General features: G+C 53.5%; 1 protein-coding gene across 1 annotated transcript in view; it reads right to left on the minus strand.

Annotated features, from left to right (window-relative positions):
• COL22A1 (collagen type XXII alpha 1 chain) overlaps nt 1–26,670 on the minus strand; it is a 207,544-nt gene that overhangs the window by 133,519 nt on the left and 47,355 nt on the right. Inside the window, exons 5-12 of the mRNA XM_033126944.1 lie at nt 25,871–25,982; nt 22,558–22,681; nt 17,755–18,030; nt 12,276–12,356; nt 11,041–11,157; nt 7,540–7,584; nt 4,724–4,786; nt 751–789 (exon numbers count right to left, since the gene is read on the minus strand). Coding sequence (XP_032982835.1) covers nt 751–789; nt 4,724–4,786; nt 7,540–7,584; nt 11,041–11,157; nt 12,276–12,356; nt 17,755–18,030; nt 22,558–22,681; nt 25,871–25,982 — 857 coding nt within the window. The remainder of the gene's footprint in view (nt 1–750; nt 790–4,723; nt 4,787–7,539; nt 7,585–11,040; nt 11,158–12,275; nt 12,357–17,754; nt 18,031–22,557; nt 22,682–25,870; nt 25,983–26,670) is intronic.

The following is a 26,670-nucleotide window of genomic DNA, read 5'->3' on the forward strand; positions in this document are numbered from 1 at the left end:
CATTTTTAACAGCCGGTGTGAGTGCAAAATGGCATTTTTAGTGACTCTGCTTTTTATTTCTCCTCATGGGTGAACACCTTCAGAAAGCTTTCCTCTTCAGAAGAACCCCCTATGTTCCAGCCTCACTCACGTTACAATGAAGGTAAAGAAGGCACATACAGCGTTCAGATCTGGGGTGAACAGCCACAGGCCTCCCTCCACGTCTCCTCCATTGCTCTGTCTCCTCTCATCTCCCCTGGAAACTTCTGCAACAGTCTCTACTCCCCAGACTCCTCCGGTCTCCCCCACTCCTCACATTTATGTGGCACCTGCTATGCCCACATTCTCCGCACGTCTGACCCAGCGCAGACCTGCGATGTCTTCCTTACCGCGGCAGACAAGCCCTAGCACGTGTGGATGCTGAATGTCCTGCATCCGGTGCCCACTCCCTGAGAGCGCTGCTGGGAACTTCTGCGCGGGCCTGGGAGCCCCCGCCGCCAGCCTGCACGAGCACGCCCCTCCACTTCCCCACCGCGCTGTGCCCTCCCTCTTCCCTTGGCCGGGAAGCCCTGACCTCCCACCACGCATGCTTCACGCATCCGAGCCAGGGGAGGACACATGCTGCAGCCGGCACGCTGCCCTGGAGACCTCTGCTCTCCCACTCACCTCCTCACTGGCACACACGTCTCCCAAACCCGAATCCCCCACCCTGTCCGCTAGCCACCTCCACCCACAGCCCTGGGAGGAGTGTGATAAAAGAGAGCTGCTTACCTTTTCACCCTTTTCTCCTGGGACAAAAGGTCCTCTGCCCTAGAACAGGAAAGCAAGCAGAAGGCAAAGGTTGACAACGGGGCATCCCCAGGGCATGATATCACATGTGGCAGCGGCCCCCTGGGGTGTGAAATGGCCATGCTTTCTCATCGGCTCTGCCCAGCAGCCTCTCAGAGATGGTGACTATTATCTGCTGAGTGTGGATTCTCGTGAGTATCATCTCATTTAAATTTTCCAACAGCTCAACAGTATGGTACTAGTTTCTATCTTCGTATCAGCTTTACTGACATACAAATCCACATACCTATTCAACGGTTTTCAGTATATTTACAGAGTTATGCGATCATCACAGTCGACTTTGAAGCATTTTCATCACGTCAAAAAGAACTCCACACCCAGTGGTGGTCACTCCCCCGGCCCCCAGCTCCTGCCCCAGGCAAACACTAACCTATATTCTGTTTCTGTAGGTTTGCCTGTTCTAGATATTTCATAAAGGAAGTCAGAATATGTGGGCTTTTATGATAGCTTCACAGCCAGTGTTCCCTGAGCAGTGTTTTCAAGGGTCATCCATGCTCTAGCACATATCAGTACTTCATTTTATTGCAGAACAAAGTGCCATTGCGTGGGTATAAATTTTATTTATTCATTCGTCAGGTGATGAATGTTTGGGTTGTTTCCACTTTTAGTCATCACGCACTAAAATGCTGCTACGAACATTTGTGTACAAGTTTTTGTATGAATGTACATTTTCATTTCGTTTGGGTATATACCTAGGAGTGGAACTGCTGAATCCTATAGTAATTCTGTTTAACCTTTTAAGGACCGCCAGACTGATTTCCAATGCAGCTGTACCATTTCACACCAGCCATGAATGAGGGCTCCAATTTTCCCCATTCTGAGTTGTCCTAACCGTTACTGAACGTGAGGCATCAAGTCTCTAACCATTGTTACTGAATCATCTATGTCTCTTTTTGATCCTGTCTGTTTTTGCTTCGTGTGTTGGGGCTCCGTTTTCAGGTGCACATGGAATTGTTATGTATTTTTGAAGGACTGACACTTTCATCATTATAAAATGCCTTTCTTTATTTCTATTAATCTCTTTTTGGTCTTAAAGTCTATTTTGTCTGATATTAGTATAGTCACTCCAATTTTTTATGTTTTCTAATTTCAAAATATATATGTCCTTCTTTTTACTTTTAACGTATTTGTATCTAAGGTGTGTCTCCTGTAGACACAGTATCGTTGGATCTTGTTTTTATGTCTGATTTGAAAATCTCGTTTTAATTGGTTCAGTACATTCACATGCAATGTTATTATTATTATTTTTGTTTTTGTTTTTTTTAAGGAGGGCGCAGCTCACAGTGGCCCATGCGGGGATTGAACCGGCAACCTTGGTGCTACCAGCACCATGCGCTAACCAACTGAGCTAACCGGCCACCCCTGCAATGTTATTATTGATATAGTTTACTTTTTGTTTTCTATGTCTTCTGGTCTTTTTTTTTTTGGTTTGTTCTTTTATTCCTCCTTTACTGCTCTCTTTTGTGTTTTCTAGTGCAACATTTTAATCTCTTTGATAATATTTTCACTACATATTTTTGGATTATTTTCTTCGGGGTTGCTCTTGGGTTTACCATCTACATCTTACCTTATCAAGATCTACTTCAGATTTAGAACTTACTGCCAGAGAAATGTATAAACATACTCCTCCACAGCTCTATTCCCCCATCCCCCTTTTCCATGCTATCATTTTTACACCTCTTTGTTCAACACCCACTAACACGCTGTCACAACTGGAGTGCACTGAGCTTCTTGGATGTGCAGATTGCTGCCTTTCCTCAGACTTGGGGTATCTGTAGCGATATGTCCCTGAATACTTCTGCTCCTTCCTCTCCTTCTAGAATTCCCATTAAGTGCATACTGGTCCGCTTCATGCACCTGCACTTTTCTCTACGGCTCTGTTCATTTCTCTTCATTATTTTTTCTCTCTGAACTTCAGATTACATAATCTCTATTGATCTATTTTCAAAAATGCTGACTCTTCAGCCAGCGTCAAACCTACTGTCGAGCCTCTGTAGTGATTTTCATTTCAGTGATAATTTTAAACTCTAGAATTTCCAATTGTTTTATTCCCCCAACAATTCCTGTCTCTTTGTTTATGTTCTGTATTTGATGAGTTATTGTCATAATGTGTTCCTTTACTTCTTTAGGAGTGGTTTCTAGTTCTTTGACTATAGTCATAAGGGCTACTTGGAAGGCTCTGTCTGTTCAATCCGACATCTGAAAGCAGGGTCTGTTGCCTGCTTTTTTTCCCCTGGGTATGAGTAAGATAGGTGTTTCACTAGACCCCATTCCTCCAATCTGATGTGAGGTTTAAATGAGCCTGTAAGAAAGCCTTAAATAAAATCTGTAAGGCGCGTCACAGCGCCAGGCACGCGGGACTTGCTGTTCTATGTTAGCAGCTCTTCCTATTTATTTTGCACGGAGCAGGTGCTTCCCACCTATACTTAGGATAGACCTATAGACATGTGAGAAAAGTACGGCACAGCAAGTGAGCGTGAGATTCAGATGAAACCAGATGCAGGATCCAATTGTGCCTCTGCCGGATCCCGGCTCTGTGACCGTGGGCAAGTCAGTCAAGGCTGCACATTCTGTCATTCCCATTAGAGAAGTGACAAGACTGTGTTTAAAAAGTTGTTCTAAGGAGCGACGAGAGAATCCACAGGGAGTGCCTGCGAAGAGCAGCAGATGGGGCATCTATGGTATCGAGCTCGTGGGGTACAGAGGGAACTGCATTTGCCAGGCTAGTTCTTCTCGGGCTGAGACTTTGTCCTGTCACCTAGGGTTTCCCTCTTAGGACTGAGAACCTAAAAGGAACTAGTTAGAACCACACACACACACAGCGGTCATTCACTGACCATCTTCTTTGGGCAGGCAAGTCACAGACACGGTCACTGTTATTTTGTTCATTTTGCTAATGGAGCAAATAGGCTTTCAGAGGGGCTAAGAGACCTGTTTATGATCATACAACAAATAAGGCTGGAGCGAAGGGTAACTACTGAGATCCATCCGACACCGCACTTGTATTCTTGATGCCATGACGCCATGTTGGAGGGTGGGGTGGTGCTTCCGCCGAGCCAGGCAATCATACCAGTGACAACAGTATTTGCTATGCTCCCTACACTATTCTGAATCATTTACACGAAGGAACTCATTTAATCCTCAAAATGCTACAGGACAGTTCACTTTATCACCCCCATTTTACAGATGAGGAAATCGAGGACAGAAACGTTAAGGATTTTGGTGGGGCCAGGATTTGCTTCCTAGTCGTTTGACTCCTACGACCCTGCTCTGAACCGCGACTTGTTCATCTCTGTAAGTCTTTCCTAACCCACCATTGATTGCACTCACTTATCAGCGGAAGGATTCGTGAACACAGTCCGTTCTAGGCCAGGCATTGGGGACACCGTGATGACATACCACAGACCAGGACATCAGGCGTCAGCTGATGCGGGGACTGAGGAAGTGCCAGTTATGTGGGCGCACAGAGGTGGGGGGGCCAGGAAGGTACCCTGGAGAACCACTCCCACGTGAGGTTGAATGACGGGAAAACAGGAGTCAGGCTGGAGGGGGAGGTTACGGGGAAAATAAGGGTGGATGGAGGGCAAGCTGATTCCTGCTAGAGGAAAGAGCATGTGCAATGGCCAGCGTGAGAAACGTCCAGCTTCCGTGCCGGCCACTGCCAGTGTGAGAGGACAGAACTCCAGGGCTGCAGGGGGAGTGGTGAGGGCTGTGGCCATGTCCTCAGGCCTCCAGTGCCCATGCAGAGAAGCTTGGGCTTCATCGAGGGTAGGGTGGGGCTCAGTGCCTGGCCCCCACCAGCGGGTCAGTGTATTCTAGGTGACATGCACGCTTGGGGGAAAGCCCTGAGTCTCCCACCCCAGCCATGCAGAGAGGCGGGTGGCCCTTCACTCACCGAGTCGCCTTTCTCTCCCTTGGGTCCAGGAGCTCCAACTGGCCCAGTGGCTCCCATGTCTCCCTGAGGAGTTGAAACCAGAGATGAACACTGTGTAGGTCCTGCAACAGGGCTCCCCAACACTGGCTGCCCACAGCCCACGTGCCCCGGCTCCCTAGCAGCAGCTGATGTTGTCACCACCAACTACAAAATGAGGCCACACTTCCCACCCCCGGAGAAGGAGGAAGCATCTGAGTAATTTCCCAACCTCTTAAATCCAGGAATTAGGGACATCGTGAGAAACTGACTGGATGAGAGTATCGCATGTGTATCCCTAGGCCTGGCCTGGCCCGTGACCAGGGACCCAGAAGGGGAGTCGGAGCCCCAGGTTTAAACTCCAGCTCTGTCACTTAACGTGACAGTATCATTGCTCTTTGGGCCCCAGGCTCTGCCTCTGTGAAATGGGCACGCCATCACGAGCACACACAAGATTAAGAGCATAAGGGGCTTTGAAACCTTCTAAAGGCCACCCAGGCTCCCTGTTGAGCCATCTGTATGAGGGTCCTGGACCTTCCTAACTGTGTGTGAAGAGAGGGAAGGGAAGGTGGGGGGAAAATACTGTCTGCAAGGGAAGAAAAGATCCACGGCAGACCGCGTGGGACTGGAGCCCCGATCACCTGCTGTCCCACAGCCCGTCCAAGGCAGGCTCGGCCGCAGAACACGCGAGGCCGCAATTGCTTCGATTTTTCTTCTCTCTTGGAGCGCAATTTCATCTCCCTACCCCCATCTCAGACTTCACGCTCTAGAACAAATAGCTATTTTGCCTACGCTGTCCCCTGGCCCGTAACGCCTTTCCCTGCCCTCCTCGTCCCACGCAGCCCGTGCGTGCTCCCCGCTCAGGCAAGGCCTCCCACAGGGGCCCCCCCGAAGCTCCCCAGGAACTTGGAGGCTGCGCCCCAGCCAAGACGCTCCCCACACGGTGTTCCTCTCTGGCATGTCTCTCTTCCCACCGGCAGTGAGCCCTGGGGACAGGGCTGTCTGTCATTCACTGTCATGTCCCCACATGTAGAATGGGCCTTGGCACCCAGGAGGCAGCCGGCCATGACGGTGGACTTGACCTCGGCGACATCGAGGTAAACGGAGCCACTGGGAGCCACAGATGTTTACTCGGCCTTAACCATGGCTGGGACCGTTTGGGGACGCCGGGGCCAGGACTGCCAGTCAGCTACGTGGGGACCAGGCTCGTCTCCAAGTGGCTGTATCCATTTCCCTGCTTAGAATTCCTTCCCTCCCGCCTCGTCTTCCTCCTGGTATTGGGGGTCGGGCTCTGTGCCCGCACAGCCCGGGATCCGTCCAACGTCAGCACACAGTCATGCCACAAACAACCACTGCCTCAGATAAACGCGTTCTACTTATAGGTCCACAGACCCCCAGGCGTCTTTTCTCTCTTCTCCATCTGGCAACTCAAGAGCTGGGCTTACAGCTCAGGGTGCTCAGTGCAGCACAGAGCCTGCCCTCCTCCTCACAGTGGCCACCTGGACCACCCCAGGCTGCTGTCACTCAGCACTGGGGTAGGGGAGCCCAGTGTGACTGTGACTGTGTGTGTGTGTGTGTGTGTGTGATGGTGGGTGTGTGTGATGGGGGTGTGTGTGATGATGTGTGTTTGTGTGTCAGGTGTGTGTATGATGGGATGTGAGTATGTGATGGTGTATAGGTGTGTTGGGTATGTGTGATGATGTGATGTGAGTTTGTGTGTGTGTGATGGTGTGTGATGGGATGTGTGTGTGCACATGCGTGATGATGTATGTGACGGGATGTGTGTGATGGTGTGTCCACACTCACCATCCTATTACAGTAGAGGCAGAGGGGAGAAGGCTGAGAAGAGGATGGGGACGGAGGTACAGGCAGAGGCAGGATGGAGGGAGAAGAGAGGGACTAAAGGGACCTTAGCAGGTGCTCAGCAGTGATGTGGTGAATGAATGTGACAATCAGTAATGCGGGGATGAGGGACACGTGGATGGAAAGAGGAAATCAGAGAGAGAGGTGGAGGGAGGAAAGGACAGAGGGAGGGAAGGAAGGAGGGAGAGATGGGAGGTGGGAGGGAAGCGGGGAAGAGGGAGGGAAAGGCAAGGAAAAGAAGGGAAGGAAGGGTTTTCTCTAGGTGTTTCTGCCAGCACACTCAACCCCTCTTTCAAACGCCAGACCAGGCAGTGGCTCCTGGATACTGCTGACCTCTTCCACTAGTGCCTGTGTGACCACGGCAATTCACAGCTCTCGGGGTCTCAGCTTTGAGACCAAAACGATGACTGAGAACACAGCCCTGTCCGGCTCTAGGATTATAACCTGGGGAATGATGGAGAGAGATGGAGCTGCCACATGACTGGGGAGGGGGCCACACGGAAGCACCCAGCTTGGAGCAATTCGTGACTGTGGAAAACTCGTGCAGAAAGAACTTCATGCAATTTAAACAGAACAGTCTAAACAGACTCTTACAAGCCCAACCCCCAGGTGTCTGGAATACAGAGGCCTAAAAGGATTGAGCAGTATTAGCTGACCACCGAGAGCTAAGCCTGTTGGAAGAAACAGGCTCCAAGGGAGGGCTTATGTGCCCTATTCCTTTCTTGCTCACATTTTCAGACTGACAAATGGATGTTCTAAGCAAAGAGACCCAGAGGTACCAAATTGTATGCCACTTGCTCTATCCTTCTACGCCACGAAGCTCAGAAGCAGAATTCTGCAGGACAGAAACTGAACCCGCCGAGTTTTCTCCCTTCCATACGAGCAAAGCAGATGGTTGCTTGGGCTCAGAGTGAGTGTCTGCCAGCTGCAATACTGACCTTTGGGCCCGGGAATCCCAGGGGGCCATGAGAGCCCTTTTCACCCTAAAAGAAGAAAGACAAAAGCAACGAATAAGGCTCTGTTTTCATCTCCCCCCTTCTCTCTTCACTTGGTTATCCACCCCACGCGCTCGTAGGCCAGGATCTTTGTAAGACACATGCTGATCAATGAGCTAGACAAGGTTTTGCGGAGCGAGAGCGAGGCAAGAAAGGTCGTGAACTGCAAAAGATACAGGGAACTTGGACATCACCTCCAAATGCAGCCATCGGTGGAACAAAAATAGAGGCAAATAAGGTGGTACACGATGGTCTATTTTACCTGAATATGCCATCCCTTCAACACAAAAACAAAATCAAAAACCATGTGGCCTGCTGAAGATTCATGTAATTATACACTAAAATACAAAACAGGACATGTCTACAGGCTATTTCTAAATGTAAGCACGGTTTACTTTTTAAACATGTGCTATTGGTGTGAAAGGTCTTATTACTGGATGTAAACATGTGACACGCTAAGTTGTGGGTGCATGTCAATACCACCCTACTAAAAACAAATGTAATATGACTCCGACGATTGTACAGGTGTAAATCTCGTCACAGCCATGAAAAGCCGTGAAAAGCGCTTTGTCCATTTGCACCGCACCATCCATCACTACAACAAGTGTGCACGCCCGTCAGGGCCGCACTGAGCTGCTTCAAGAACATTGCTTTAAAACTGCGTTCAGCTATGTCAGGTGCACAAGCAAGTGGAGAGAAATCATCTCTGGGTGCTTGAGCTCACTCAGCGCCCGCTAGGATGCCGCGTGCACACCACGATGTGTGGTTTCACACATGGAGACGTGGCCCCAGGCATCACGTAGACCTAAGGAAATAATGGAAATGTTCTGTGAACCGTCGGAAGCCGAGTCGGCCTGTGGCCAGAGTTCTGCCTCCCATGACAGAGCGCTCAGACTTCCCGGGCGGTCCCGTGGGCTACATTTCCTAAGGAATTCAGGGTGCAGGAGGGAACGGCAACCCCTTTTGAATAAAGTGCTTGCGGAAGCTCTTCCATGTGGCCTCTCCTGGAGGGCTGGCGGGGAGACGAGGCCCCCCTGTGCCTGAGAGGTGCTCAGGCAGGCCTGGACGTAAGCTTCCACTGTGGGGTTTCTGAGGACCATGTCCTGTGTGTCTTAAAACCTCGGTGCTCAGCACACCGTGGGCGTTTAACGTTTAATGTCAAAAACAAGGGATGATTGAGTGAATCAAAAAAGTGGTTACCACGTGCTACCACCCAGAGTCTGAGATTGAGTTTGTCAGTTTATTATAATCTTGAAGAATGAGACCTTGTCCTGCCAGCGAGAAAGGGACAGTGTGTTCCTTTATCCCTCCCTCCCATCTGTGTCTGTCCGTCCGTCCGTCCATCCATCCATCCTTCATACCCTGATCCACTTATCAAGTCACCCTTTATTTAATAATACCAGGCTATTATCACTAGCTGAAAACACAGACATGTCAATATTCAATCTTGGCCAAAAAGAACTCATCTTGTGAAAATAAAGACAAGTAGACATGCTTAATCTAATGTGATAACTGTCATGGTTGATGGACGCACAGGCAGAGAAAAGGGTCACAGCATCTTGGAAAGAGCAGGTGCTAAATACAGTTATTGAATGGATGGATGGTGAATAATGAAAGGAAGGGAGAGAGGGAGGAGGGAGCGAGGGAGGAGAGGAGAGGGCAGGAGGGAGATCCTACAGACAGTAATGTGCTCAGAGAAGAGCAGGCACTGACCCACAAAGGAGGGAAGTGCGGAAAGTGGTGCCAGGCACAAGCTCCATCTGCAAATGCCAGGAGGAGAAGGATCAGGACTCCCCTAGGAACCGGAAGTTCCTGGCTGGCGTGGAAATGGGGAGGGGAAGTGCAGTGAGATGACGCTAGAAGGGCAACTGGGGACCCACCACGGGATCGCGGGAGTGGGGAGATGGGTGGGAAGGGAGGGTGGAGGCCTGCTTCACCCCAGACTTCCCTCCTGGGGGGTCCAGACCAGGAACCACAGGAGCCTCAGCAGGACACACCCAGGGCAGGGGACTGGGGCTGGGGAAAGCCATGGCCTGGACAGAGCGGGTTTGGGCCCCCTCCCTGGCACAGGCTGGCTGTGTGCACAGTGGCTACTGATCCAAACCTCACAACACTGCACACCTCTCATTTGGGGTCTTAACTGAAAACAAGGATTTGACAGGATCTGGGTTTAGACAGCTGTGTTTGTTGTTTCGCTGACAGCCTAACGGGATCAGCAGATGGTCTGCGGCCACCGCGCCTGCCGGCGGCTGGGGCAGGAGTCGCTGCCCAGCGCTGTGTGTGCCCACCCTCATTCCTACCCCCCCTGGCACCAGGCTCGAGGTACCTTCACTCCACATCCTGCCTAGAAAAAGCCTCAGCTCACAGCAGGATTGAGTTGGCTCCTCTGGGCCTTCCAGCAAAGTGGGCCGGGGGTGACAACAACCCCGCTTGACAGAGAGCTCCTTGGGACACCCTGTGTCCCCGGGGCCTGGCACTCTCAGTGAAAATAATGGAGGGAGGACGTGAAGGAGAACAGAGGCGAGGAAAGAAGGGAGGGAGGAGACTGCCTGCCAGGACAGGTTTATTGAGAGGAAACTGTTACTGAAGTGCTTCAGGTGTGTTCACTCCGCTGCACTTCCTCTGTGACTTCCTGCTGTTCCCCCTTGCTCCTAGCACGTCACTGGCCCTGAGCTGGGAGGGGCACAGGCAGGATGGCTGGACAGGACCACAAGCTGGACATCAGGCTCGGTGGGTCCAGCAGGAGCTCACGGAGACCCGCTCTAGCACAGCTCTACTGCTGCCATGCTTGTGTATGTGTTTATGTTTGCTCAGCTCAAACAGTGGACATGTTTTTTCTTATCAAAGGGGCCACTGGTCTACAAAACAAACCAACAGATGAAGGAGCCAGGCCCTCGACGAAGCACATGGTCTCAGTCATGGATGGTGGTGGTGGTGTCATGGAAACACTCGTTTGTAAAATGAGACACGATGCATAAAAATCTACTCATCTATACATTTAGATTATAGAGTACGCGAATTAAAGGAAACATCGACACGAAAGGGACGTGGGCGTGCTCCCCAGATTATACTACACCCTCATCCACGATCCATTCTGAGTCTTATTCTTGAACCAACTCCTGTTTGAGTTAGTCATATGTGAGTGGAGGGGATAGAACAGGAGCCAGGAAAACCTCGGGAATACCTTATTAATTTCAGGAAAGTGTTAATCAGAACCCGTTCTGAGGAGCTCCTCTCCTACTGTGCTAAAAATCAAGGAACGAGACGTCCCAGGAGCCAGTACACTTCCCTGACCTGAGAGCCACCAGAGCCTGGGAGCATCCTCCCCTGGCAGACAATGTGCATGATGGGAAATTCCCACCTCCACGGCTGGTCCTGTTGACTGGCCTCCCCGCTTGGCTCTGGGGCTCCGGGCTGGGGCTTAGGGTGAACTGCAGGGAGTACCTTTTCACCAGCTGGGCAGGAGCAGTTGATGGTCTTCAAAAATCCAATTTGTTCACTGCCGGAGGTGGGAGGCCTTGGGGGCGGAGGCGAAGGCTCTGTCAGCACCGTCACCTGGCACTGGAAGGAAAGCCCAGTGGGTCAGCACCAGCTTGTCTCCTAGCACTGCTCCCCGGCAGGGGGTGCACCCTGGAGCTTCCTCAGAATACAAGAAGAACCAGGATCCCCAAGGACGCCCGAGTGTGATCCCGGAGGGCAAGGTGTGTCTGACTGCACGTCCTGGCACTCGAGGCCTTGGAGTCAGAGGGCCCTGGGCCAACCTGGTCTCAGCCACTTCACTGGCCTCTCGGGCACCTGCAGGAACAGCTAAAGCCCCTGGAGCCTCAGCCTTCACGTCTGCACATGGGGACAAGAGCGCTTCCATCACAAGGCGCCAAGGAGGATTTAATGGGCCAGCACTTAAGGCACCCACTCGGTTCCCACACCCAGCAGGTGTTCAATGACTTAAAATGCTACCCTCAGCACACGCCCTCTGTGCCTTTATTCTCTCCACTCTTACTTGTCCTCACTTCTTTCCCCACACCCCCCTTTCAGGCCCATCTGACTCCAATCCCCAGCCCTGGTGGCTCCCACCTCTGTCCCCTGTGCACCACAATCACCCTGAGCTGCGGCACGTTGGAAGAGCGCTCACTGTGTCCTGGGACTCGACAAGCGAGCCCTGTGTGTGGACCTCAGCCCGCAGCCCTGGGAAGCAGGCTCCATGACTACGCCCACCTCCCAAGCTGCCTTGGGGCTGGATTTGGTAAAGAGGCTGGAGAGGGAGAGACTTGACAAGGGCCGGAGGCAGAGAGGTCCCGGGGAGGGGCCGGACCGCATGGAGGTACAGGGCCAACTCGGGTCTGTCCTGTACCTCTGCGTCCTCACCACAGCCAACCTGGATGGGGGCACGGACAGTCAGTCCCTCCTGGGGCCACGATACCAGCCTCTGCCTCTCGCTCCCCAGAGCTGGGCGCCACAGTGGTGCTGAGGCCAGGACCACAGCTGGAGCCCAAGAGGACCTGCAGGGCCCTACTGGGCCAGGAAACAGACCCCTAGGGAGACCACCGGGCCTCCTCCCTGGTCACACGTGACCCCGAATGCTGGTTCCTGGGCCCTGGGCACCTCCTCCCTCCCAGAGGCCAAGGCCCCAGAAACCTCTGCTTTGCTCCCAACCTCTCCCTGGAAGAGTCTTTGCTCACCGGCCCTGAGGGGATGTCACAGCAAGTCTCCAGCTCTGCGTGGCGGGCGTCGCAGTAAATCACAATCCGCTGCAGGTCAAACTGCAAAGGGAAACAGGACAGAGGGCAAGGTGTGGGGACTCGGGACCCAGAACTTTCCACAGTCTCACCCAGGCCCTGCCCTGCTGCCAGGTCCCACTTCCTCCTCTGGGGCCCTCGCGGGTCACTCGCCTCCCGGAGCTAAACGTCAGAGGGCGCTTAGTAGTCACCTCCTTATACACCTCCTCCTGACAGTGAGGGCCCTTGCACACCTCCTTACACACCTCCTCCTGACGTGAGGGCCCTTACACACCTCCTCCTGACAGTGAGGGCCCTTGCACACCTCCTTACCTCCTCCTGACAGTGAGGGTCCTGACACACATCTTTATACACTCCTGACAGTGAGGGCCTTTGCACACCCCCTTACACACCTCCTCCTGACACTGAGGGCCCCAAGCGCGAGGAGGTGGGCGGCACAGATCAGCGCAGCTGCATCCCTCCTGGATGCACCGTGGCCGCCCCCATCACACCACCCTCCACCCGCTCCTGCCACTGCGCTGACTGACAGCCCCTCCCATGGGGCTGTCACAACAGTGTCTGAAGGGTCAGTGTCCTCGTTTTCAACCTCTCCAGGCATCTCAGTTACTTCAATGAACTTTTTAAAATAAAAATTTGCTTCTGTCACCTCCGTTTTTTTTTAACTTAATGGACTGTGCTAGACGACATCCTTTTTAGCATGATTTTTGTTTCAAAAAGTTTTTCAATTAATTTTGTGTCAGATGGGTACTAGATTTATCGGGGCGATCACTTTGTGGGTTATCACCTCCTTTAATACCACAACCCCTTCCTGTAATTAAAAGTGTCTGTGGTATTAAACACGTGTGCTGGCGCATGTTCTCTCTCTCTCTCTCTCTCTCTCTCTCTCTCTCTCTCTCTCTCTCTCTCTCTCTCTTTCCTTCCCCCCAAATAAGCCCAGGCCTTCTTGTAGGACGGTCCAGCCCTCCAGGTCCTAGCTCTGCCGGCCTCTCCAGATGTATTTCTCCTCACTTCACACTTTCATTCTACAACATCTGACCTCTCACCTTTGCACATGGACCCTCTTCTAGGAAAGTCCCTGAAAAACCAGCAAATGCCTCGTCACCCCAGAACCATGCTCAGGCATTCCCTCAGCAGTCGTTTTAAACACACATCAACACATCCCTTGATGGGCCTGTAAGAGGAGGATAGCGGCCCCTCCGCCCTGGGGTGAAGGAGGAACTCAGTCACAGGCTTGAAATGCACAGAACATGGCACAGTGGTGGCAGCTCACGCCCCAGATTAGGTGACACACACTGGCTTCTGGCTGGGGGTGCACACTCTCTCCCTCCACCTCCCGCCCTCCCCCTCTCCCCCCGTCACTCTCCCCTGGGGGACACCAGCTGCCACACTGAGCTGCCCTGTGGGAAGCTCAGTAGAGAATCCACGGCCGCTTCCAGCATCCACCAGCAAGGACATGAGTGAGGCCTCAGCTCCACAGCCCACAGGAGAGCCCACAACCACCTGAGTGGGCTTGTGGGTGGAGCTTTCAGCCCGTTCGAGCTCTGAGATGACCACACATACATACAGCCCACAGCTGGACGGCGACTCCTGAGAGCTGAGAAGAGCCGGCGGGGTTAGCCGCTCCCACGCCTGAGCCACGGACACCAGGAGACAACGAGCGCCTGGTGCTTTATCTGCCTTTTCTTGGAGGACGGGCTGTTTGTTATGCAGCAGCAGCTAACCCATACAGCTCCCGCCAGTGTCAAGAAGCGCTCCTGTGCCCTCGTCTCTGCCCCGGCGGCACCGCGTACACACAGCTACAGTGAACGTGGTGGGCTGTGCGGTAATTCTAGATTTACATCTGTCCATCTCCCCTCTGAGCACCCACGCTGACCTTGGCCTGCAAACAAAGCCTGTTTACCACACGCTTTGCCCTGCCAGTTCCCAGGTTCCCTCCCTCCTGCTCTTCACAAGGCTGGCTCCTCTCACCTTTCGCCTCCATAGACATCCCGTGCCCAGGCCCTGTCACTTGTCACTGTAACATGTCATCCTGTACACTTTGTAACAGCACTTGCCACAGCACCGTATAGTGTTTCTTAGTTTCGTTTACAAACTCTGAGACAGGGCTTGGTCCCTCTCACTTCTCACTGCATCCCCAGCAGCAGAGCCATTCCCGACACATGTAAAAGCCCAGTAACGGCTGGCCGAGGGGACGGATGTGTGCATGGACCAACGTGTATCGTGGGTCTGGAGCTGAACCCATGGGTGGAGGAATGCTTACTTTACTGAACACTGACGTGCCCTGGCTGGCCCTGCACCTCCCCTGGGCCTTCTCTGGCCTCTGCTGACTCGGAGTCCCTCTGCCAACTGACCGGACACATGGTCAGCTTTTGACCTCGTCCTCCTGGCTGTATGAGAGCCCGTCGGTAGAACCCCGCTCGTCACTGACTTGGCTCAGCAGAAACAAAACCTCCAGCAGTCTGTCTGTTTCATTTCCTGCAGAGACACCAGCCCACAGACGATGGAAAACGACAAAACACAAAACGGTGCTTTTGAACAAGACCTATTTTGCAGAGAGGGTCCTGTTTTCTGCATTAGCATGCAACTGGCTCAGCAGCTGGGCGCCTCTGGCAAGGCTACAGGGGCGGGAAGGGACACGACAGGCAGAGGCTCCACCAGGGGCAGGTTGCACAGATGGCCTGGGGCCTGGGCACTGGCGCTCCCAGGTGGGTGAGAGAGCCTGGGAGCCAGGAGGGGAGCCGGGGCCCCTTTCCGAATGCCTGAAATCCCACCATCCGCTGGCCACCCTGGTCCTCCTGACTCTCCCTCCCCCAGGGGGCCACCTTCTGACACCCCTCGGGCCCCCACTCTGCTCTGAGACCCCTGCTCATGTCAGGCCCTTGGCACTTCTGGATTGAACTACTGCATAGCCCTCCCCCTGGGGCCCAGCTTCCCTCGTGCTCCACCGGCCTGCAGCTTGATGACCCTTAGCTCGCTGCAGTATGGGGACCAACTAGAGGCGCAGTGGGCTTGGACTGTGGAATCAGCCAGATCCAGAGGTAAGTCTCAGCCCGGCCTGCCCGTCAGGGCAGCTGGTCAAGACCTGCTGATCCCCGAGCCTCTGTTTCCTCTCCTGTAAGATGGAGATGAGGGGCACAGACTTGTCGGGCTGTGGTGAGGACCAGGGGAGGCCAGGCCGCTGCAGCCATGGCAGGGGGAGCTGCAGGCTGCTGTGGTCTCCCCCACCGTGTGCCAGGCCCCGAGCCACGTGCTTCCAAGGACCCCAGCCTGTGCCTTGGGAAGACTTACTAAGACGCACAGCATTTATTGGTCCCCCTCCATCTAGTTCATTAGTTTTTTTTAAAACTCTAGAAACCCAGCATGAAACCGTAAATGGGTACACCACTCTCACGGACAAACGTCAGAGGCCCTGGGATTCCCCAGTATTGGGTACAGGGTGGGCACTCAGCTATTGTCAGGGGGCAAAAAGAGGAGAGAAAGGGACCCACCCAAGCACCCAGACTCCACACAGTAGGTTAAAAGGCCTCAGTTGAGGGCCCAACGTGATCACCAAGTGTAAGAGTCAGGGCAGGGCAGGACCCAGATTCTAGACTCACAGTAACACACAGAAGTTATATACGGACCGTGAGGCCTGCGAGACCACTGGCTGAACGGGGTGGCATGGTGAGGGAGCCCATGCAGCGAAACGTGGAAGAACAGACTCAGCACGAGTGAACGGCCCTGAACGGCCCGAGGAGCTCCCAGTAAATGCAGCCAGCCATTTGCTGCTGTTCCCAGGCCAGAGCTCTGCGCTGAGTCCAGGTGGGTCCACGCCCATCCCGCAGAACGAAGAGGGTAGAAGAAAGCGAAATGGCCAGCAGCCAGTGATCCAACAGGAAGCACAGCAGCCCCGGGGCCACACCCAGTGCCGTCCCGGCACAGGCCCTCGGCTGCTCTCATCATTCCCCAGCGGGGCTCACCCCTCCTTCCCACCAGCCCTGCTCTCTGCAGCCCCAGGGAACATCCTCCAGCACAGTCCTGACTCTCCCTGCCTGCCACTTCACCTACAGGTGGGTCCCAAGGCCTGGCCCCTGCCTCCCACCCTGCGTCACCCCGCGCTGTGCGTCACGCTCCTGCCACCTCACACCGTGCACACCTGCCGTGACCTGCCATACGGCTTCCTGCTCCTCTGCACAGACGGGTCATCCTTCAGGACTCGTCCCAGAAGCCACCTCCTCCAGCTGGTCCGCCTGTCCCCTCCTCGCATCCCCCACCCACCTTCCCTGCTCACCGAGGTTGGAGGTCTTCCTCTGGGTCCAGTGATATCGGACGTTTAATGCTACCAGGGAATTTATTCAACTAGACGGAAATGACCTCAGGGTGACACTTTCCTCTACATGAGACCGCAAGTATCTTTCAGTCAGAGGGAGCCTAGGGGTGTCGGACAGATGAAGTGACACCATCATGGAGCTGCTATTTTCCTAAGGCTGACAGACAGTGGCCGCGTGATGACACAGGGCCCACAGCACGCTCGGCACCCGAAGCTGCTCTGATGACACACTCAGGTGCACCAGAGGGGCCAGCCCGGGACGCAGAGAACACAGCTCGGGGAGACGCACCTGGGTGTGGAAGGACGGGCCTCTCCGCCCGACAGCTTGACGATTTGGGCAGCTTAATTTTATGTAGATATACACGTATAAATTTTATATATATAAATTTTATTACATATAAATTATATATATATATATATACACATATGTATATATATAGGTTATACAGGTGTGTATACATTTGACAGAACTCATCAAAGTATACACTGAAGATCTATGCATTTCACTGTATGTGGTAACACCTGGATGAAGAATAAAATACACACGTATTGAGCGAGTTAATTTAGCCTTACGAAGCCAAAGCTTCTTGATTTAAAATACAGGAACGGTCTAAAAACTTCACAGGCATTATGAGAATCAAATTAGGTTATATTTTTAGTACCTAAACCAAAGTAAGTACACGCATAATTAGTAAAACGAACAAGTGTTATTCTATAATTATACAAGAATATAAAACTAAATTATAATACTAATTGCTAGTAATTACTAAGTACTTATGCACATGCGTTATATGCATAGATAAATAGGGATCTCAAGTTTCCTGTATTCTAAACAGACATAAATATAGATACAGAGATAAATGTACCACGTCCCCAGTGCTAAGGACAGTGCCTGGCACACAGTAGGTACTCAATCCATGTGATGAGTGACTGACTGAATAACTGAACGAAGGAGCCCTGGGAACTCTGGGTTCCAACATGGCGGTTCTCGGAGTCAGGGGCCTCCCTCCCCAGACAGTCCAAGGCGATGAACTGCTAAGTGCCCGGGGCAGGTGTGGGGGCACTGGGGACACGTGACTCCCGAGGCCCCTCCCTGGTGGCCCCCGTACTCACGTCGATGGGCACGCTGTCGTAGAGGCGCTTGCCGATCACGGTCTTGCCCTGGATGTCAATGTTCTCCCTCTCCTCGATGGGCAGCGTCTGCACCAGCACGCAGTCCACGTACAGGGAGACATTCTGGGCCTGGATGCTCAGGGCGACCTTGTGCCAGGCCCGGTCAAAGAGGTCACTGACCCGGGGTCCACGGAAGACCACTCTGACAGCGTCCTGCATGGCGCCCACCGCGTTGTACTCAACCGCCTTGTTCTCGCCGTCCAGCCGGATGGACACCTGGGAGGAGAGGACAAGGCTCCCTGAGCTCCAAGTGGGGAGGGGGCATGGGAGAGTGAAGAGGGGGCATGGGGGAGTGGGTGGGGGCAGGGGGGAGTCGGAGCTGACACACCCCAGGCAGGTGCTGGCTGTGACCCCTACCGGCTGGCAACGAAGGGCACACGGCTCTACACCTCTAAGCCTCGGCTGCCTCCTCCATGCACACCTACGGTGCAGGCTCTTCTAAGCCTTGTATCCAAAGGAATGAGTGACCTCACACATGAGCCCAGGGTGGCCATCTCAGCTAAGCAGAGGGACTCTGCACGTAAGAGCACCTCCATGAGACGGCGAGACAATCAGTGCACAGAGGCTTGAGTCATGAGACCAACCAGAAACACCGACTGGTTTCAGTGTCTCTTAAAACCCCAGGCTGGCAGAACAGAACACAGCTTCCAGCCAGAGGCCGGGCCCCAGTCTGAGACCCCATCCATGAACCTGCAGTCTCTTATTTTGAGGATCAAGTTGAAATGCCAGCAGAATCATGGACCCTGCCCTTTGAAAAATGCCTGGAACACTCTGGAGGAAAGTTTTACTCTTGTTTCTCTTAGAATGAATGAATGAATGAATGAATGTTCATCCGTGTGCTCATTTCTTCATCCATTGCACGATACAATCCTCACTGAACATCCTCTGTGACAGGCAAGCAACATGCCAGATGTCAGAAATGCAACAGTGGGCAGGAGTGACATGCAATCAGTATAGCAAGGTGGGGACATGATATAATACTACATAGAAAATAACTACTCACTGAGCTAAGGAATGAATGAGTGGGACATCCTTGTTCCAGCTCCACAGGGTTGGTCTTCATTTGCCCTGGTAGCCATGCGCCACCCTCCCCTGCCTGGCTCTGGCTCCCAGAATCTGAGCATTAAGGATGTCTTCCCTGGGCTCCTGGGCCCTTTGGCTTCTGCTGAGTTTGGCCCACGGGAAGCCCATTCAGAGAGCAAACAGCAGGAAGAGCAAGCAGTCGGTCGGGGTGCTGAGTCCCCGGGGCCCTCCTTGCTCCGTGACTCCAGAGGGCTGTTTCCCCATGTACACGCCCCTTCGCCATGACTCCAGAACTCACTGGTCTCCAGTCAGCACCAGGCTGCCCTGCCCAGGCCTCCCAGGCCCAGGCAGCAGCTTCCCGCCGTGGCTAATCCCAGTACATCCCAATATCCTTTGTTGATTTCCTTAACCCTGAGCCTGCACTTTGTCAGCTCCCTTAACCCTGGCCACTTCGCTGAAACACTGTCCAAAACTGCAGGCTGTCTATTGTCTGGCAAGTCAGCCTTCAGCTGTGTCACCTTGCAGAAGCTATTTGGCGTGTCTGTACTATTTCCTCATTTTGGAAAACAGAACCGACGACGGTGCCAATAACCAGTAACATCGAATTGTTACGAGGATCAAATGAATTCACACACAGGCAAGACACTTCCATATTGCTCAGTGTACGCCAGGCGTTGTTCTAAATACCGGCTAGAATAAATTAAACAAGTTCAAAGACACCGCAGTGACACCTTCTCTGACTCACATATACGTCGTAATTGGATTCTAACCCGTCCTTTGCTTTCACACCCCCACGCATGTGGCTGTTTTCCATTTTCTCGTAGCACCTTGTCAGTACATGAGGGTGTCTTGTTCATTTCTTTTGTTCACCTGTCTATTGCCTGCCCACCCCATCCTTTAAAGCAGGCACTTTTTCTCTCTCGTTCCTATCTCTACCCCAGGGGCTAGGACAACACACAGCACACAGTAGCACTTAATAAAAAGGCAATGAATGAATGAATGAATGAATGAGTGGGAGCCCTGAGGTTAAAGGGAAGTGCCCCTGCAGTACAGGGTGTCAGCCACACTGCTTATAACACGCCTCCCCAGGTGTTCTGATTCCTCCTTCCGTGCCCCACGTGGCTTCGGTACAGCCAAGCGGACCCTAAGGTTTATTTTTAATTGCATCACCTATCGGTATGTCGTGGTTAGTGTAAAACAGAAAACTGTCACGCCCTAACAATCCAATACCTCGGGTACACATACTCGAATCCGTCCACAGTTAAACATAATCTTCTAGTTCCTGAAAACAGCTTCACAGGTTTGCACCTCGTGCCCTCGAACCACCCTGGTGGTTCAGCTCCGTGAGGACATGGCCTCCCTTCCGTGTTTCTGTTCCTTCTGCGAGGCAGAGCAGGGGAGGCACCGCGGGCCTGAGTCCCATGTACCGGAGCTGGTTGGGCGCCTCAGGAAGGCACTTCACAGACCCGTCAGCAAAGCCTGTCGCTTTTACTTTTGAAATACACCCGGAATCCGGCCACGTCCCCACAAGTCACGCTCACTGCCGGGGCTGTCAGTGTCACCTCTTGCCTAGATGACTACAGCAGTCTCCTCCTGGTCCCAGGCCTGTCACTTCTCAGAGCCTAGTTTCAACAAGAAGCCCCACAGAGAACACAAGGGGCATTTGGCCTCCCCCACCCGAGCCTTGTCTCTACTCCACCCCACACTCTGCTCCCGCCATACCTGCCTCCTTCCTGTCCCTTTGTCACATCTGCAATGAGTGAAGGTCTCTCCGTTTCTCCAAATGGCAGAGGGGAAAATGCCAACATTCTAGGGTGGCTCACTGCCCACTAGCTAAGACCCTGGATGAGAATCTCTGTGCGGACCTACGATGACAGATGCCCCACGGTAGTGCTGCTGCCCCACTGTGCGCCAGGCCACCCTCCAGCGGACCTGTGTCCTCCTTTCCCGTGCCGAGCCAGTACCTCCCCAAGGCTGGAGGTGCCCACCATCGACAATGCCAGGGAAGGCCACGCCACCAAGACTCGCTCAATGAAACTGAGCCGCCAGGCGCCTCTTGGAAAAGGAGCCTGCAGTCCCTGTAGGCAGGCTGGTTCTGCAGCGTCACAGCCCACGGCTCGTTCTGGCAGGAGGACGGGAGGAGGCAGCCATGGCAGACAGAGCCCACGCAGCTCTGCAAACACCATGAAGGAAGAGAAGCCAGACCGGGGGTGGTGCGGGCTCGCCCACAAGAATGTCATGGCAGGCGCCCAGCCCCACTGCACCGGACCCTGAGAAATGGGAGAAGCAGGACCTGCGTGCCTGCCCAGGGAGGCAGACGAGGGTCACCACTGCTCTCCAGAAAAGGCCTGTGGAGGAGAATCGCATCTCCTCCACGCTGCCTCCCACACTTACGAAACCAGGCCACTCGGCAGGCAAGCCTGCAAACGTCTGTGCCTCTCCGTCTAACCAGGGCTGCTCCAGAAAACTCACTCCACACGGCCCACTGACGGCGACAGCTGAGCACAGTGGGTAAGAGACAGACGTGGAGCTCGCTGCTCGGTTCACATCCCACCTTTCCTTCTTATTACCTATGAAATGGAGGCCCTGTGGTTCTGCCCCATCCTTGTGAGAAGGTGACAGGAGAACCCACTCATAGGGGTGTGATAAGGACGAAGTGAGTTAAGATCTGTGAGGCGCTGGGACAGTCCCCAGCTCCTCCTAAGTGCGTGTCCGCGTGGATAAGCGTGCGCTGCGTGTTGGCATGGACAAGCGTCTGCATGCCCTGTCAGGGGCCGGCTCTGACCACAGCAGACGGCGTCCTGTGTTGGAGCGCCTTCTTCCCCAGCTGGCAGCCCCCGAGTGTGGCTGCCGTGGTCCGATGGCTTGAGCATGTTTCTACTTCATTCTACCCCCAAGTGGACATACAGTCAGTATCCTGTAGCTCAGAGCCACTCGTGTCCTCACACAGCTCAGTCTGCAAGAGGACAACGGTGAATGAGGAAGATACGGGAGGCCCATGAACTCGGAGAACAATGGCACTGCAATCTGGCAACGCATAAGGAGGAGTGTCGCGTGCATCGCAAACCAATCGACTGCTTTGATGGCTTCGCTTTTGAGATCGGTCTTTCCTCACTCGGCCACAGGCTGCTGGTGGCTTGTTCTACTTTTGTAGGAAGTGGAGCCCAAACACACCAGAGGTTGGCAAAGATGGGCCCTCAGAGCTTCACGCAGGTAAAACCAGACATCCTAAGAAGGGAACTATCTGTGACAGGACTGTGTTAGGCCTCAGGCACTGTTCTAGAAGCTTCCCTAACCCTTCACGGTAGGCTTCCCGTGCTCTAGTTTACAGCTAAGAGCACCTAGACTCAGAAAGCCCATCTGCCTCAGGCCCACACCCAGTAAGGAGCAGACACGAGACTGAAGCCAGGTCTTACTGACCCTGAGCCACTTTCCTTCACACAGCATCAAGCTGTGTCACTCACGCTGCTGACTGGGCACATGCCACAGGCCAGCAGAGCTGGCTGCCAGCCCCTGGTTAGGCAGAGCCACCCTGAGACAGGAACCAGGTCTTCGTCCCCAGCAGAGGGCAGGCACTTGACCCTCTCTGGTGGGGACACTCCCAACACCCTCAGGCCCAGGAGAGAGGCGCCTGGAGACAGCATGGAGGGTGATGCCACCCCCACGAGAAGGACACAGAAGGCTGCAGGCCACTAAGGTGACAAGGCACGCCGCTCCCACCTGTGGGATGCCGTACTGGTCGATGACCTGCCAGATGTACCAGTCTTCTTTCCGAGACGTTTTCCTGAACCGGAAGGTCGTGACGAAGGCGTACTCATCAGGCAGACCCTGGGGGAACACATCCCTGGAGGGAGAGAGTGACAGGGGATACCAAGCTCAGTGACCGAGCAGGAGAGGCAAAAGGAAGCCCGCACGCCCTGGCTCCCCACGTCCTGCCGATTTACACCCTCAGCATTCCGAAACCCGTCTTCTGGCCTGCCTCGGTGGCGCTCCCTTCTCTCCGGGCCTCGGTACACCCCTCCGTACACCCTGGCTGTGGCCCTCTCATCGTCCTGGCCCCTTCAGATCCACCCCACAGGGCACAGATCCACCCCGCTTGCATGTCCCCATCTTCGCCGTCCACCACAGGACCAATAAATGCTAAACCGCCACTGCCCCAGGTGTAATGCAGCTGAGTGCCCCAGTCTTCTCCTCTCCCTGCCTGTTCCTCTCAGCAAGGCCCAGCTGTGAGATTGTGTCCTGCTTGGGCCCCTGCCCCCTGTACCAGGATCCCCCAGTCTCCACAGAGCCCCATGAGTGGGGGCGCGAGACCCCGTTTCAGGGGGAGCTCCTCAACTCCTGCATCTCTGCCCCAGACAGTTCTGGACTTGCCCTCCCCGTCCAAATTCAGAACGAAACCTGTCCCTCTGAAGACATGATGACGCTGCAGCCGAGAGCAGCCAGGCTCTGAGGGCCACGTGCATGCAGCCTGGCTGGTGAGGGGCCGGCGGAGGCTCACACCCAGGCAGGACCCGGGCGCCAGAGCTCTTCTCTTGTCCAGCTGCTGGTTGTCCCTTCATCCTGCAGACACGGCCAAGGTGGGGCCCAGCCCAGCTCTGCGGGCAGGCAGCTGCCTGGGGAACGCACGTGGCATTGACTTCGCCACTGAAGGGGGAAGCTGTCTGGCCAGAGAGCCAGGAGGGAAGTGAGGAGGCGGCTGGGTTCCTGGTTCTCAGACGCACAGACCCTCAGGGACCCTTCGTTTGGCTGCAGAACCTGTGAGCAAAGTCTGGTTCTCCCCGATTCTCGGTTCACACATCCACGCTGGGGGTAGGCCCAGTGGTTCAGTCGTTCTCAGAGCTGGGATTTCAGCCAGGACCACAGCCTGGCACGAGGAGCAGCACCCATCATCCACAGCACTTGACCCTCCTCAGGATTCAAGGACACACTAGGTCATGGCTGACACGGAGGAAGACAGGGCTTCCCCTCCGGCCTGCACACACAGGCTTGCAGCCACCGCAGATTTCACTTCACTTTCCTTTTATTTCATTAATGAGGCCAATTATGGTACTGTTGTTTTCTAAACACAGCTTCTTCCTCTATTTTTGGAATACACACATATGTGTATATAGTACAAATATAGGTTGCAGACAAATACATATATAAATATGTGCCAAATATTTATATGTATGTTATATCTGTTTCTCTCTCTATATATATATATGGGCATGCAGATATACATATTCATAGAAAGAGAGAGAAAAAGACTATCTCTTAGGTTACATATAAGAATATATATATATATATATATATATATATATATATACACACACATATATATATATATATACACATGTATACACTAAGGAAAAGTTATAATCAGGAAAAGGGAAAATGGTCATTAACGGAGAATATCTCAAGGAAACAAAGTGACTTACTCTATTCCTCTCCACAAACAACGTAGCAGATTATAAGACTACAGTGAAAAGGGTGAGCACTTGGAGTTGGGAGACCTGAGTTTGAGGCTAACCACGGCTTCCTACAAACTGTGCAATTTTGAATAAGTCCCATTTCGAGTCTCACATGTGGCACCAGATAAATGATAACAATATCTACCTTGCTACCTCGTTTTATTGTACTGAGAAATAAATTAGATAAGGTGTGTGAAACGCCCTTTAAACCTTAAACAAGTGAGAAAGAAATAACCATTGAAAGTGACACTTCTTTTCATTATGAACAAAATTAACCTGTAAATTACAATTGCACGTGGGAGTGCGTGGCTGACACTCACGACGCTCGCTGAATTGGAACAATGGCCTCATGCAAGCACAGCTTCTGCACAGTGCGGACCTGCGCCCGCTGTCCCAAGTCCACCTCTGCCTGGCTCGACGCTCGCAGAGCACTTTCACTGACTGCGGATTGATCGATTCATTCATCTGTTCAGCAGATATCGACCAGTCCCCTCCTCTGGGCAGAGCTTAGCCTGATGCTGGGACTCCTCGCTGAGCAGGGGAGGCAGGCCGTAAGTGACTCATTGCACGATTGATTAGTTAGGGTCAACTCTGCCGCGTCTTATGCGGGAATGCAGGTTGCAAGGAACTACGCTCGGCGAGGCCTGTCCACGTCTGGGAGTCCAGCGGAGGGTCCTGTCCGCAGGTGGGAACTCTGCAGCCCCAGGGAAGGCACCTCTGAAAGCATCACGGTCGAGCCATTCTTTGAGGATGAACAGGTGCCCCAGGTGGAGGTAAGAGCGTGAACACAGGAGTGAGAGGGTGCTGACAGGCTCCAGGACCGAGGAGCCAGACAACAGAGCGCTGGGGACAAGCTAGAGGCCAGAAAGGCAGGATGGGGCCCGGGCACACGCAGGCCTTTCCAGCCCTTTAGCTTAAATGCGCCTGGGAGCCGCCGAAGGGTTTTCAAATGGAGGAGGAGTGTCAGAACGAAATCTCAGTTTTGTTTTCAAAAGGTCTGCCTGCCCGAGATGAGCAGAATGCAGCACTTACTGTGGTGTCGTCAAGAACCCGTGACCAGAGACTCTGGACTAATCTTTCTGTTAGAATCCTCTCCACAAAGCTGCCAGGCAGGGACGTTCACCTCAGGTGAGGGACACGCCATCACTGAGGGCACCTAATAATGTTTACAGCCAGGCACCCAGGAAACCCTGAAACTGGGTCTCCACTGACCAAAACGACAGCGTCACTCTGGGGGCAGCTATGCCTGCCCGGAAATGCAGTGGCTTCTCCAGAGTCGGTGCCGTGTACCTGTAACTGTAAGTGCTCACCGTTTAATGAACTGGTAGAAAACGCATGAGTGAGTGACTGATGACAGATTTGTGTGCAGACGAGTGTAGAAGGACCAGGGAACCAGACGGCAATGGTAACAGGTCTGCTACGGAACAGGTCAAATTTGCAGGTCAGTGGCTCTGGACCTTCATTTCTGGATGACCTTCCCGGGCACGGAGCAGATTAAGGGCCTGCTCAGCGCTCAGGGCGCCACCGTGGTGTCCTACTTTCCCAGGTGTCCAGCAGGTCTGGAAAGACAGGTAACTACTCACTCAGTTCTCTGCACCACGGGGAAGGATCCCATCCGCACGTAGGAACTCTGTACCCCATTCTCCCGCTCTCCCAAGATGTCCTTCACGCTGAACAAATCCATCAGGTCGAAACCTGTGCAAAGAGAAGAGCTGGGGTGAGGCTGGAGAGGAGAATCGGCTCTCAGCAAAGGCAGCCTGCCGCCCCTGCCCTGGGGCGTGTGGTTGGGGGCTTTCGGCAGAGGGAACTATTCAAAGACGTACTGGGGAGCAAACATATAAACGACACTAAGTACAGAGAGGCACAGCTTCCATCTCCAAGTCCAAGTCCGGCAAAAGGTGCAGGAGAAACGCAGACGCGGGGCTTTCAAGACGGTGTGTGCGCTGTGAACGTCCCACATCACCGAGCACCAGGCACGTGGAGGGTGTCCTGGCTGGGACGCTGGTGCAGGGAGCCTGGGTGTTCAGTAAAACCATGGGGGGAACCTTCTCGCACACAGGCAGAGGCCACCTCAGACACTGCATTTTGCTTATAGTTTGGCAGCTTTTAAATTTCACAATTTTAAAGAGCGAAACATCACAGAGAAGAAAACTGTCTCCATGATACTGCGCTAATTGAAAGTTGCTTTTCTTCTTTTGGGTTGATGCTCAGAGAGGCCCTCAGGTGTGCTGACGATGTAGTGATGGCCAAGTCGTGACCCTAGGGCTCAGGAGGGTTGCTGGGGACAGAGGGTGGCCTGGTTCAGTCCATCCCACGAGTCCTTGCTGGGGACCACAGTGGGAACCTTTGATCCATGTCCTCTGTGAAATCCAGCCACAAGGAG

Source organism: Rhinolophus ferrumequinum, chromosome 14 (genome assembly GCF_004115265.2).
Source record: "Rhinolophus ferrumequinum isolate MPI-CBG mRhiFer1 chromosome 14, mRhiFer1_v1.p, whole genome shotgun sequence".
Taxonomy (NCBI): domain Eukaryota; kingdom Metazoa; phylum Chordata; class Mammalia; order Chiroptera; family Rhinolophidae; genus Rhinolophus; species Rhinolophus ferrumequinum.